This window comes from Euleptes europaea, chromosome 8 (genome assembly GCF_029931775.1).
Source record: "Euleptes europaea isolate rEulEur1 chromosome 8, rEulEur1.hap1, whole genome shotgun sequence".
Classification (NCBI taxonomy): Eukaryota; Metazoa; Chordata; class Lepidosauria; order Squamata; family Sphaerodactylidae; genus Euleptes; species Euleptes europaea.
Genome location: NC_079319.1, coordinates 29,135,720 through 29,150,089, shown reverse-complemented (window position 1 = coordinate 29,150,089; position 14,370 = coordinate 29,135,720). Strand labels below are relative to the sequence as shown.

Genomic DNA, 14,370 nt, shown 5'->3' with positions numbered 1-14,370 from the left:
CTTTCAGCCCTGACCCTGGCTAGCATTTGGACGGGAGGCTTCCAAGGAATACCAGGGCCCTGATGTGGCAGGCAATGATAAACCATCTCCAAATGTCTCTTGCCTTGAAAATCTTATGGGGTCGCCATAGGTCAGCTGTGACTTGATGGCAAAAAAAAAAAAATCTACATTACAGACCACCAAAGGAAAATGCTAGAACAAATGCCATTTTTAAGATCAGCCAAAATGATACAGGAGGGTGACAGAGAAAATTCAAGGCCTGTGTGTTCCACATGGTTCTAGGGGAATTTGTTGAATATATTAACAATGGCAGCTGTTACTGTTTTCACCTTCTTCCCAGAAGGCCAAGGGTGCCCGAAACAAATTTGGCCCACCATCCTGGCACATTGCAGTCTCCAAATAGCTGCCTTGAACCAAAAGGAAAGGTTGAATATACATATTTTATTTAAAATAAATGAACAAATAGGAGAAGCAGTATCAACATCATGGTCTGAAACATCCCCCCTCCTCCAGCAAGCACGCAGCTTGATGAAGATTCCAGACAACTCAAAAGCCTACACCATGGTATCAATTTTTTTTGGTACTAAAGGTACTGAATGCCTTTTGCCTATGGAATAAAATTGCAAATACACATGATATTGGGAGGTCTGCACATTGGAAAAACCAAAACTATACAGGGGAGCCATGCTGTTTTCTCAGTCTGAAGCAGCCCCTGTGAGATGCTATTTGTCCTGTCTGGGAAATGGCATGACTGGTACGAGTACCCGTATGTTTGCTTGAATAAGGCAAGTGGCAGCTGCCTGGGGCAGCTTTCAATTGAGCCTACTCTCCCCCCCTTCTCAAATCTCTTCTCCCTTTGTGCTAGTGTTTGTCAGAGTTGGGCCCTCCCTTTGTGATGTTTGTTTTTTTGGAAAATACACTGGAAGCTTTAGAAACAGAACTCCAAGCCGTAAATATAATTGCACAGAGGAGTAGGCTGTGTTCAGAAGTTTAAGGTGATTCTCCGTTCTCCTGAGCAGAGGAATTTTCTACTTGTTGATTCTTTTTACCATTATTTTATACCTTTTCTGTCTCTTGTTTCTGCTTTTCATTTCTTCCCATATTTCTTTCCTTGCACAGACTCTGCAGATCATGTAGCTTAGTCATTGTTAAATCTACATAGTGCTTAAAATCAGTATTGCCCCAAATCAAAGCTTCACCTTGTTTATTTATGAAAACACAGTAATGAAAATATTTATATGGAGGGGGGAATTACCATTTATAGAGTACATTTTTATACTCTTTGTTTTTATTTGCTATTTTATAGGATATATCATAAAGCTTGAGGTTGAAGGCAAGTTTTAAAGAAAACTTAATTCAAACCATTACTGTACCAAATATTTAAGACATTAGAAATGGATACAATATTTTTTTAGAGGGCATAATCCAGCAAGCATCAGGTATTTAACACGGTGTTTACTTTAAACCCACTGAAACCAATGGATTTGAAAGTACTCAATTTTTGCTGGTGTGTTTAGATCTTTATAGAAATAGTCAACATTTACTTTACACATACTTAAGAGTCAATAAGGGTGCCTATAGATTACGGCAACGCGGCAGAGCTGCTCATAAACGTACTGTGGGCGTTTGCAGCCAGACATAGAAATCTATGTAAGGAAGCCTGCTTCCCCACGCCCACTCTCCTCTCTGAGCCTCTTCTTCTATGATGGCTGCTTCAAGCCCTTCAGGATCAAGCAGGAACAAATATTTAAAATAAAGATATCAATACCATAAAGGAGTTACCTGAAGGAAGACCTGAAGGAAGACGGACTACACAGACAGAGCTTGATTGTGTGACTGCTGAACAGTCACAGTTCTATGGAATTTATACCATCTTCCAGTTTAGAAAAAAAAGTTTGAAAAACTTTTGCATACAGTCAAAACATACAATAGATTATTTAGGCAATTAGATTACTGACAGAGCAATCCTATTCATGTTTACTTGGAAGTAAATCACACTGCATTCAGTAGACCATTCAATAGTAAGAGTACTCAAGATAAATATATAAACACATACATGAGCATGCTTAGTGGTCCATTATCACTGCTAACAGCAAACTGAAAAATGTTGTCAACAAAAGGTCAGTTAGAAGTACTGGTTCAAAATTAAACAAAATCTGAAATTATTAACATAAATTCTGTTGAAAATAGCTTTACTTCTGACATGAACTGCTGGGTACATCAAGCGTTAAGAGATAAATCAGATTACAGTCTATTAGTATTAGAGATCACATTCCCTTAATTTTCAGTGACTTAAAGGATATTCCTCAACTTCGGAAGGACCAATCATCTCCTGCAGCAGGTAGTAAGTAGTTTTTCTGCAAGATAAAAAGTTCCACCACAAAATTTAGTTAACGAAGATTCAAATTAAATATTTCAGTCAGCTTTGTTGATGAGATGGGGATCATTAGCTGTTTATGAACACCTGATTGTGAACATGGAAGCCTCCATCACAATGTATAAACAATCTATACAAAATGAAGTTAATAACGCAAGAAAGCATCAAGAAACAGTGCGAATGCACACTCTTGAAATACAGCTATGAGCAGATGAATGAAAAACTTGAGTGGAGGTGGGGTAACTATGCTTCCACTGGAGCCATACTTTCCACTGTCCACATTAGACCTTCTCTTTAGATGAAAAATATATACGCGACCCTAGAGGCAAATTGCTGCCTTTATTGATCTCTGTGGCGCTTTCAATTCCATCATCAGGAAGATTTTATGGGATAATCTGGGTATCGACCAGCGCCTTCTCTAGTTGCTACATAAACTTCATCTTTCTAATACATGTCAGGTTAGAATGGATGAAAATGGATCTTTGTCCCAAAAGATACCAGTGACAAAAGGCATGAAACAAGGATGCATCTTAGCACCCCATCTTTTTAATCTATTCCTCTCTGACCTTCCATTTTACATGGCCAGATTTGCCAAACATGCTCCTCCCAAACTGAATACGCACCCGGCTCCCATTCTATTATATGCAGGCAACACAGTGATCCTTGCCTTTTCCAAAGTCAGCTTAAAGCGCTCTCTAGCAACATTTGTGTCTTACTGTGAGCAGAACCTTTTATCTATCAATTTCGACTGGAAAGGGTGGGAGAGAAATCGAACAGGTTAAAACCTTCAGGTATCTGGGAGTAATCTTCCATCACAAATTAAACTGGTCCATCCACCGAGAGCGCTCTCTAATATCAGCTAGGGGTAAGATGTCTGCCATAGTTTGTTTTTTCCATCAAAATGGAAATCAATTTGTCCCAGCCGCTTTAAGGGTTTTTCAGGCCACTGTAATCCCCATCTGCTGTATGGGATTCCGGTGTGGATTCAGGCTTTTAACAAGGTTGAAAGATTTAACTCAGTTTTTTTACGTCGCATTCTTGGTATTCCCAATTCAGCTGGCTACCTTACACTATGTGCTGAATTGGGTCTTCATCTTTTGGAAACTAGAGCCTGGCTTTTGACCATTAGATATTGGTTGTACTTCTATTTCCAAACTCCTTTCAATATTCTCATAGCCAGTCTACTTACTGACCCATATACTTCTAAATGGTCGCATTTGATATTACAAAAAATCCACTCCATAGGTATTGATTTGGAGGCCATGGCCAACTCTGGAAAAACCCACATCCTCCGGGTGATTCAAAGGAGTATCTGGGATATTGAACAACAAATAATAATTGCTTGAGAAAACAAGACCTGTTCACCATGTGCTTTTGGCTTCATTTACACAGAAGGTCATGGCCCAGTATTTTTCAAATTTAGTTCTCCCCCAGCAGTGTAGGGCCTTCATGTTGCCCAGGCTAAATATAGTTCCTTCAGCTATGGTTAGTGGCAGATATAAGAAAGTACCATGTGAGAAAAGGTCTTGTAGTTGTCATCTTAAAGAACCAGACTCTGTCCATCATATCCTCTTGCGCTGTCCATTTTTTATTCAACAGCGTTTAAAACTAATTAATCCTCACCTTCAAGTTCCAAAAAATTCAGCAGACAAGAGTAATCAAATTGTTATTGATGGATAAATCCCCAGAAGTCACCGAGAATGTCGCTGAATTTCTTGCAATTGCCATAGACAAAAAGAGAGAGGGAGAGAGAGAGAGAGAGAGAGAGAGAGAGAATGATGGTACAGGATAAGAATGATGACCATAGAGATGTATTAGTGTATTTGTTATTAATGGGTCCAGATGGTTTTATTAGCTTGAAATATGAGGAGATCCTTTTTAATGTTAGTTATATATTGATTTTAACCAATTGTCATTTCATGATGGAACACTTTTTTTCTTTTAAAGCGCCTGTATAAATGCATCTGCCAATATGGTTATTATGCCAATAAAGGTTCATGTATGTATGTACTTTCCACTGAGAGCCCCCATATTGTATTCCCACCCCAACTACTCTTTAAACAGGTAATTTAAAAAAGCAATGTGGAATTTGCTGAGGGGAGTTGCCAACAAGAAACATGCAGAATAACTTTATTGTGCTTCATTCAGCACCTTTCATTACGCCTACAATTAATTTTTCAATTACTATTAGATGAGTATCTGAGTTCTTTCAAAACAAGTTTTGAAAACAAAGGCAGTTATTTACTAAAAATTTAAAGAAGTTGTAGAACAATACCATACCTCTATGTGATCAATAATGCTATTAATTAAGCTATGCTATGGGGGAGCACAATATTTTCTGGTTCTCTCAGACATCCAATGTGAGTCCAGCTAAATGATATAAGGGACACAAACATCTACATGTACACAAGGGGGTACTCACTTTAAAAAGTGCTCCACCCCTGAAAGGGGGGGAGGGGCTTCGGCTTCCTGCCTGTGTTGTTTATCTGTGTGTGGGGGGGAGGCAAGTTGCCCCATTCTCGGGTTCCGCATGTCCTGCAATCATATGACTCTGGACTAAATGGCTAAAACAATGTGAAAGGTAAGCCTGAAGCCCCGCTTCTGCTCAATGCTGCATCAAGTGGTGGAGCACTCTCCAAAATGATTGCCCCCTATGTACATGTAAATGTGAGTTAGACTGGGGTACCTTAACCCAGCTTGTGTGGCTTGTATGTTTAGCTGCACCTTGAGTAGTAGCAGCCAACTACTGTTAAAACAATAATGAGCTGGATCCAAAGGTGCTCTTAGGGGCATATGCTACAGGAATGGAATTTCTGCTGCTAGTGGGAAAGAGTGGCTTTTGCCTACTTACCTTTCTACTACAAATCCACACTTCTACAACCATGCTGTTTTTCAGGGGCCCTGATCCCAGGAGGAGAATTTAATGGGGCTCAGGGGGCTATAGCAAGAGGTGGGAAAGCCTTATTTCATAAAATTATTTCTGCTAACAACACTTGGGATCCAACTCAATAATTCTGCTAAAAAAGCTCCAATGTACGACCTTTGCTCCTAAATGAAATAAAAAGCTGCTTAAATTCTTCCTTCAGCTCAATTTGAAATGCAAATACTCACTGCTTTTTCAAGTACAACAGGATGATCAGGAAGAAATTCTGGTTTCTTTTGGGCAAGGGAAACCCCTGAAAGCTTCAAAAGGAAATCTCGACTATATGTTATCCTTTCTGCCAAGACAAAATTAGAGAATTAAAATGACAAGCTGGGAAGTACATGGCTGTATGGAACAAGATGCAGACACCTCTTCAAGATTTTTTTATAAATAGCTCTTAAAACTGATTTCTGGATCTTGTACTCACCAAAACAGACAAGTACTTGCAGAAGTGGTATACTATGTAAGAGGTTAAATGGAATTCAGATGTGCTACAGTGGAAATAGCTGAACAGTAATTCTTAGAAGCTTATATGTATGCTACTGGAACTACAGCAATTTTAAATTCTGTAGATCACTGGCGCTGGATAATTAGTAGCATTTTAAAGCTGGCATCACAAAGCACCAGTAGTCCTATGAAGGGACCAGGATAAGTCAAGCAATGGATATAGTTTATCCCATTAACCTCCAAGATCTGAAAACCCCAGTTGCCAAGTTGCATTATTGCCTGTCTGAATGAGCTCCATCACAAGTAAATGCCACCTGTGTAAAACACAGCACCAGCCTATTTTCACTTTTAAGCTTATTCCCCCCCCCCCCAATATTATATACAGGCAGGTTAACATCTTAAACTACAAGTATATTTATTTTGTGTTAAACCTACATGGTCACAAAATGGTATATAGAGGTTCACTTCCAAATGCAATCAATGAAATTGCAAAAAAAGATTGAATTCCAACTGGAGAGATTCCATTCCTCACCATTAGGAAAAGAAAGTAACTACCGTATTACCTTCCATTCCTTCCTTATAACTTATTTTCATTGTTGTTCGGGCTTGCTAGATGCTGCATGCCCCTTGGTAAATGCTGGCACTTTTTATAACAATCAACCTGAGCTTAACTGTTATTAACACCTCAAGACATTTGGTTCTACAACCTCATTTTGCAGTCCTCACAAGGAAGAACTCTGCCACTGACCACTGAACTCTCTGAGGCAACAACCTGAAAAAGTTGCCAGGTTTCACAAATGTGTTGCTGACCATTCATGTGATGCTCACCAGCATGTTCTGCAAGAACTGTCACATTCGGTGAAGGCTGGGAAAATGAGATGGCAATTAAATCCCACTACCTCTTGGAGAACAAAGAAAATAAAATAAGGTAGTTTGCTTGTATAATGGCTGAATGGGGATTTCAGTGTGTCTCCCTTAATCAGTTTGATAGTCTAACCCAGAAGCGCTTTTTTTTTTAAGTGGGACTTCTAAACTTACTGTACTTTTCAGGTCCTTTGCAAATAAACTCACATCCTGCTTTCTTCCTCTCCAATACAGAATGCTACATCAAGAACAGTGAACTTTAAAGACATGCTGTACTTTTAAGACAGATTTCTCTTACAGTTGAGCTGTATTTTTCAACATTTATATGCATAAATGTTACCTTTGGGGACATCAGGCTTATGTTGTTCTGACAGACCAGGGACCAGAGTTTCATTTAAGACTCGCACTCCGTTAGATTTACACATCTAAAAAATTTAAAAAGGCACAAAATTCATCCTGATCCTCTCCAGGAGTCCATAATTCCTTTTGTGTTATTTACACAAAAGAACACTAACACAGAATATTGCATATTCAAACAGTTAAAGCAACAAAAATCATTGGTTCGCATATAGTTTACTAATGGGGGGCGTAGGGGGTAGGCAGAATGCTTTATTCCAATGAAAACAAAATGGAAAGAGTGAAATGCTTTTTAAAGGAAGGTTTTCAACACAGTGTTTTACCTGTCCTTTATTACCTCAAAATCTATTCTAATAACCATGCAACAATATGCACTATTGTAAGGAGACAATGGAACAAAAGAAGGCAAACACACTAAAGAACCAATGCCTCCCTCAAGACTTTCGGCACTATAAAAAACAAATGGGCTGGAGGCTCACTCCTGTAAATCTAGCTCTGCTGGGGTGGGGGATTTGCTAACCCCCTCTTGAGAGATTGTTTCTAAAGGTCAGATAATAAAGACCTTCCTTTTGTTTATTCTGGGAGTTGTTTCAGACATACCTTTGTAATCCTCCACACCATAGCTGAAAATACTGGAAACATGCTGTGGTCATATATTCTGTTTTCCCCTTATACCCACCCTCTCTATCAGAAAACACAATGCACCATCACCTTTGAACTTGGCAAATCCTGAAACCAGAAATGGAAACATCCAAGAGGAAGAACACAAACTCATGGTTTGGGCATAAATAGCTAAACTATAGACAGCACTAGGTGTGAACTGTACCTTTACTGATGGTTTATATTTTCAACTCTTGACTGATCCAGCCAGCACTTTCAGTCAAGCTCACCTAATTCCCCGCCCTTGTCCTACATGCCATTTGCCCAAGCATGTCCCATGATGCCCAGCATAGCCTTTTTGGTGTTCAACTTCTCCTCCCATTCCCACCAGAGGAAAAGCTGGTTGAATCCAAACCTCGATTTTTGTAATGCTTTCCCAACAGACCCAAACCAAGTGATACTTAGGCACCTCTGGGCAAAGAGGCTTGCTGCTCCATCTTCGGCCAGCCACTGGGCATTTTTAAAATTACCATTTGACTAAAACCAAGGCATTTATATTTGCTTAATTACAAAAATATTAACATATAAAATGTAACTAGCTTATACATAATACATTAGGTTCTTCACATAGCATGATAAATTTGGATTTTATAAGAAATTATTGCACATATTTCCATTTTTCTACATATTTCTGGGTTCTTTTTCTGGAGGGGATTCCCTATGGATTCAAGATTTCTACCACGTATGGATCAAGGTAGGTTATAAATGACCAAATGCATAAATATAATCTTCTGGTCGACAAGAAAAAATATTGTAGTTTGCTTCACCATAGCACTGCAAATGACAACCCCTCCTCAAGCCCTTACAAGAAGTGTTTGTAGGAGGGTAGGACTTGCACAGATGGAATAAGATTTATTTGAACTTGGATAACTAGCCTTAATAAGTCAGGTAATTATCCAAAAATGAGGAATGTGCTACCAGCATTTTTAGATCAGCCACCCTACCGCAAAAATGACTTTGCCATTTCTTGCAAAAGATGAAAAGGCAGAGTCTTTATACTTCATTAGAATGGGTTCTTCCCCAAAATTTAGACATCATTCAATAAAGTACCCTGTTCATACAAATCCTATTAAGTTCTAAGAAGGTGTAACAGTGTAGACATTCAAGATGACACAGCTGAATGTGTGGGCTATTCTGATTAAGCAGTATATACCAGCTAACAAAACTATCATCCAGCAAAGCACTCTTCAGCTTCTATGTCACTCATCCTTGAGGTAAAACATACCTATTCCACAGACTGCACGTTGCAACTAAGGGCCAACAAATACATTTGGCCATGTTCTCCCCTGACTCAACTTGCTTTACCTTCTATTTCCATATAATTCCCAAAGTGCTGCAGGGGCCCATTTCAGATCTGGACTATAGTACTGGGAAGGAAGAGGCATCAGCCTTCCCCACTACACCATTTTCCTGAGCTGAATTAGTCCCAGGGACTGCAGAAATAACAAGCAGGTTTGAGGGAACCCTGACCTGACTTGTGGCCAAATGGGCTACATAGCCTGGCCCCAAGAGGTGGAGAAGTGTCACCTAGCAAACTCAAAGCCAGAGCTATTTATTTCATCTATTTAATACTCACCCAGCCAATTTCGTTACGCAAACATACAGGAGTGCTGCATGAAAATTGAGCCTGGAAACTGAAAGTGGTTGCTGATACTAGGGGAACAGATGCTGTTGAAAAAAGATCAGTAAGATATGTTCACTACTTTGTTAGTGAACTGGAAGTAATCTACCCTCCACTAAGCAACCATGAAAAGTTATTTGGATCCACTATAACAGTGCAATATCCAGTCCAAACATAACAAATGTTGACTTGCTGTTGGGGAAAAGAGATAGAGATGCAGCAATTACATCGTTCTTTTTTCTCTGCTTAACCTTTTCTTCCTTTTGGACCTGATGCATTTTCTAGCATATGAAAAATTTTAGTTCTTCCTATATAGGATAGAGAACTAGAAAGATAGAGAGACATGAGATGTCAAGGTTTGGAGAACAGGAAAAAATTGATGAATTGTGGAAAAAAGAGAGAGAAATTTTCCCTACTCCAAGGAATTGTTTTCAACTTAGATTTTTTTTTTGAAAAAGTCTCTTACACAATATTTTCTTTAAAGCAAATAAGGTTCTTTCTAAAGTGCTGTTACAAAACTACTTTAAGCCAATTATATTGCTGCAAGATTATATTATATTGCGCCTAGATTCAAAAGCAGCAATGTTAGTGGTGTTTAGTAATCCAGTTAAGTGTACTGCTATTGGGTTTGACTGAGGAAATGAGCTCTGACTTTTGCTGGAATAAATGTTATTAGCGTTTAAGGTACCACTGGACTTCTGTTTTATTGTATGGAACAAGCAACATTCTCAGGATTAGACACTGTACAGTACTTTCAGAAGTTGCAAAACACAAAGGATCTTCAGATACTCAATAGTTGCTCCAGATTCCTCTATCCTGGGAGGTAAAACATGAGTATTTGAAAATACATGAACATAATCCAGAACAAATTAGTACGTGGAAGAGTTGAGAAGATTCTTTCAATTCATGAATCCATGCAAAATTCTATCTGAAGTTTATAAAACTCAAAGTCAATTTACAATCAAAGGTAATGAATCAAAAGCTATGAATGAAATGATGAAGAGCAAACAATACAACTCTTTTCTGCCCTCAGCTATGTCAATGGTATTATGCAAGAGCTGCTAGTGTAACTCAAAGATACAGGCTGGGATACAAAGAACTACAACCCAAGCTCAATTATACCTGCCTTCTAATCCTTAAAAAAGCTACTGAGAATTAGCAGTCTTTGGGAACAGCACAGAATACAGTGGTTAACATGCAGTGGAAGGGGGTAATGTTCAGGTTTGCAGAAAAGTATGAAGGAAAAAAATATGCCTAGTAGGTTACTCTAGGCCCGTGTTGGCGAACCTACGGCACGCGTGCCACAAGCGGCACGCCGAGCCCTTTCTATGGGCACGCATGGAGCCGCCGGGCCCCCCCGCCCATCCCCCGCCCGTCCCCCACCCCCTCCTGGCGGCCTCGACGCCATCTGCCTACGTTGCCCCGCTCCGCCTTAGCAGCAGCAGCAGCGCCGCCGCCCCACCCAGGCGCCGCTCCAGATCCGCCGCCGCCCGCTCATACTCGGCCCCGAGGGCTGCCCTGCCGGCCCCACCGCTACGCCCGCCGAGTCGCCCCCGCCCCCTCCTCCGCCCCTTGGCTTCCCGTCCCCCTCCTCCGCCCCTCCTCGCGGCCTTGGCGCACGTTTCCGCCGAGCTGCAGCCAACTTTGTCGAGGGGCGGGGGCAACTCGGCGGGTGTAGCGGGGCGGCCGGCAGGGCAGCCCTCGGGGCCGAGCATGAGCGGCCGGTGGCGGGTCCAGAGCGGCGGCGCTGCTGCTGAGGCGGAGCGGGGCGGCGGAAGGCTGGCGGGAGGCTGGCGGGAGGCTGGCGGCGGGCGGCTCTTTCACTTGGACTTGCCACTAAGATGCACATTTACCCCATCCAGATTCTCAAAACTGCATGAGGGGGTTGTTGTCCATTTGGGAATGGGAGGTTTTGCCTTGGACTTGCCACTCAGATGCCCAACTCAACAATAAGCCCCCCTGAGAAGTTTTGAGAATGCAGATGGGGAAAATGGTGTTTGTCAGTCATTGCCATGATTTAATTTTATGGATGACAAAGGATAGTACAGTTAGTTCTGAAAATGAAATCCTTAAAGTGTGGAATTCTCTGCCAAATAATTTTAAATCAATGAAAGCACATGGGATTGCTTTCCTTACTTTGTTTGGATCATTTTATGCTTGTCAGCATAAGATGTTAACGTATGAGTTGTTTTTTCTAAACTAAAACCTCAGTATTCAGGTTAAATTGCCGTGCTGGCACTTTACGATGAATAAGTGGGTTTTGGGTTGCAGTTTGGGCACTCGGTCTCTAAAAGGTTCGCCATCACTGCTCTAGGCAAACCTGTAAACAAAAGCAAAAGGGGGGATTGGTTGAAGGGAGAGAAGGCAGAGCAAGAGGGGAGAAAGCGGAGGCCAGCAGGGGCAAGGGATTTCCTCTCTCACATACTTTAATGAATGAAGCTAACAGAGCAGAGCAGGAGAGGTGGTTCTGTGGGTTCAAGGCCATTCAGGGCTTTGAAAGTGATAACCAGAACTTTGAACTGAACTCAATAACTGATAAATGGAGTGTCTGCAGAACAGATGTGACATGCATGTTTCGCCTGGTGCCCAACAGGAGTTAGCTGTTGCTGCTACTACACTAGCTGGTTTCCAAGTTGCCTTTAATGGAAGTCTATTACAACAGTCTAGCCTCAAGGAAACCATAGCATAGATCCACGAGGCCAGATTAATCAAACCAAGCTAGAGGGCCATCTTCCAGGCTAAACAAAGCTAGTAGAATGCCTGTTTTGCCGCTGCTTTAACTTGCTTCTCCAGTACTAGTACTGGATCCAGAATAACCCCATGGCTCTTCACTGACAGCAATTGTCATCAGGACCCCATCAGTGACGGGGAGCACAATGTTCGCTCACAAAAAAAACACCATCATAAAACAATGACATTTATGCCCAGATGGAGAATTTGAAAGTCTGTGCAGTTTTGTGTTAATTTGGTTGGTCTAAATAAAATGGTATTACATGGGTTTTGTTTGGGATTTGACTAGTGTCCGAGTTTCCTCAGCTCTCTTATGAACCCACCACAGTATTTCAAAATTTCCAAACAAGTACTCTGAAATCATGATCAAAATACTTACTGTGGGAAGAAAGGTGGCGTGCAGGTCTTGCTGGCTGGAGAGGCTTGCCAATCATTCTTTTTGTTTCCATTTTTTAAATAATTTGAGATGCCATACTATAAAAGCCAAAGTGAAGTCATGTAAATAATAGGGAAGCAGACATTTAAATATTTATCTCACCTTTCCTTGAGGCTCAAGGCAGCTTATAAATCACAACTAAAACGATCACAACTTAAAACCAACAAAATAAAACCCCAAATAACCCTATGCCTCCAAATAGTGGGGTCAGCCCTCAGTTTCCTAAAAGATTATTATGACATCATAAAATTACTGTTTTTCCCTTACCACTGGGGATTTACTTTCATAGAATCAGAGTTGGAAGGGACCACCAGGGTCATCTAGTCCAATCCCCTGCACAATGCAAGAAATTCACAAGTACCTCCCCCCAACACCCCCAGTGACCCCTACTCTATGTCTAGAAGATGGCCAAGATGCCCTCCCTCTCATGATCTGCCTACGGTAATAGAATCAGCATTGCTGACAGATGGCACTTACAAATACTGTACTTTTGTGTAACTGCTTTATGTAATGTTACTTTTGTTCACCTGCTTTAACGAGCCAACAGAAAAGTAAAATATAAACAAGGCTAATAAACATCTTAATAACTTTAGTTGAACATTACTGATACTATCCTCTATCCAGCTGTTTAATCATTTCTGACAGTTATATAGTAGCACGTCACTACCTCCCAGTGGCAACGAATACTATGGCTCAATTCTATTACAGGTACACCAATATTTTCATTTAGTTTTCTGTACATCAACCCCAGAACCACTAGCTTAAGAGAGGACGGCTCTTTATTCACTTTTTGGAAACACTAACAACTTTAGTGTTATTCGCATATATTTATCCATCTTCTTTGACAAAATTCAGGCACAGCTGTGGCAATCAATTCCCAAGAATGGCATTTGATCCAAACAGAAATACGAAAGACTGATATGACAACTAATCTCCAGGCGACTGAGATCAGTTCACTTGGAGAAAATGGCGACTTTGGCAATTGGAGTCTATGGCATTCCAAACCCCGCCCTCCTCAGGCTCCACCCCCAAAATCTCCAGGTATTTCCCAACCCGGAGCTGGCAACCCTACTACAAACGGGAATCCACTGGCTTGAGATCCGGTTTCCACTCCCCAGCAACTGCTCGAATTGCAGCATGAGGGCAGAGAGGTGGCGGGCGCCCCAAACTGGGTGGGGAACCCACTTTCCCTACTCCCCATTAAGTCAATTTACAACTCCCCTAAAGGAAGAACCAGCAACGACGAATGATCGACGTTGTGTAGGAAGGAAGGAAGTTTTGGAGCCGACAGAAGTCTTCGCAGCCTTCCAAGTAGGGTTGCCAGGTCCCTCTTCACCACCGGCGGGAGGTTTTTGGGGCGGGGCCTGAGGAGGGTGGGGTTTGGGGCGGGGCTTCAATGCCATAGAGTCCAATCACCAAAGCGGCCATTTTTTCCAGGTGAACTGATCTCTATCGGCTGTAGATCAGTTGTAATAGGAAGAAGAGGAGTTGGTTTTTATCTGCCGACTTTCTCTACCACTTAAGTGAGACTCAAACCGGCTTACAATTCACCTTCCCCTCCCCACAGCAGACGCCCTGTGAGGTAGATGGGGCTGAGAGAGCTGTGACTAGAACTTGTCCAAGGTCACCCAGCTGGCTTCGCGTGGAGGAGTGGGGGAACACATCCAGCTCACCCGATCAGCCTCCAGATCGGAGTCCCACCGCTCCAAACCACCGTTCTTAACCACGACACCACGCTGGCTCTGGAGAGCCCCAGCTAGTACCGGGAGGTTGGCAACCCTACCTCCAAGGACCCCACGGCGCAACCCGCTTCCCTCACGCCGGCCTAGCCAATCCAGCCCGCATGCGCAGCGCTCCCTCACGCGGGCTCCCTCACGAAAGGCGAAGGCGGCCGCGCGCCAAAACCGCCCTTCTGCCTCAGGCCTCGCGCCCTATCGACACCGCCCACTTACCGG

General features: G+C 41.9%; 1 protein-coding gene across 1 annotated transcript; it reads right to left on the bottom strand.

Annotated features, from left to right (window-relative positions):
• Positions 1-2,253: 2,253 nt before the first annotated feature.
• On the bottom strand, positions 2,254-12,446 carry C8H8orf88 (chromosome 8 C8orf88 homolog). The gene is made up of 5 exons (XM_056854397.1): positions 12,359-12,446; positions 9,205-9,281; positions 6,952-7,036; positions 5,489-5,595; positions 2,254-2,357 (listed from the first exon to the last, which is right to left on the bottom strand). The coding sequence occupies exons 1-5, from the start codon at positions 12,426-12,428 to the stop codon at positions 2,307-2,309; spliced, it is 390 nt and encodes a 129-aa protein (XP_056710375.1). The 5' UTR covers positions 12,429-12,446; the 3' UTR covers positions 2,254-2,306.
• Between the last annotated feature and the right edge of the window lie 1,924 nt (positions 12,447-14,370).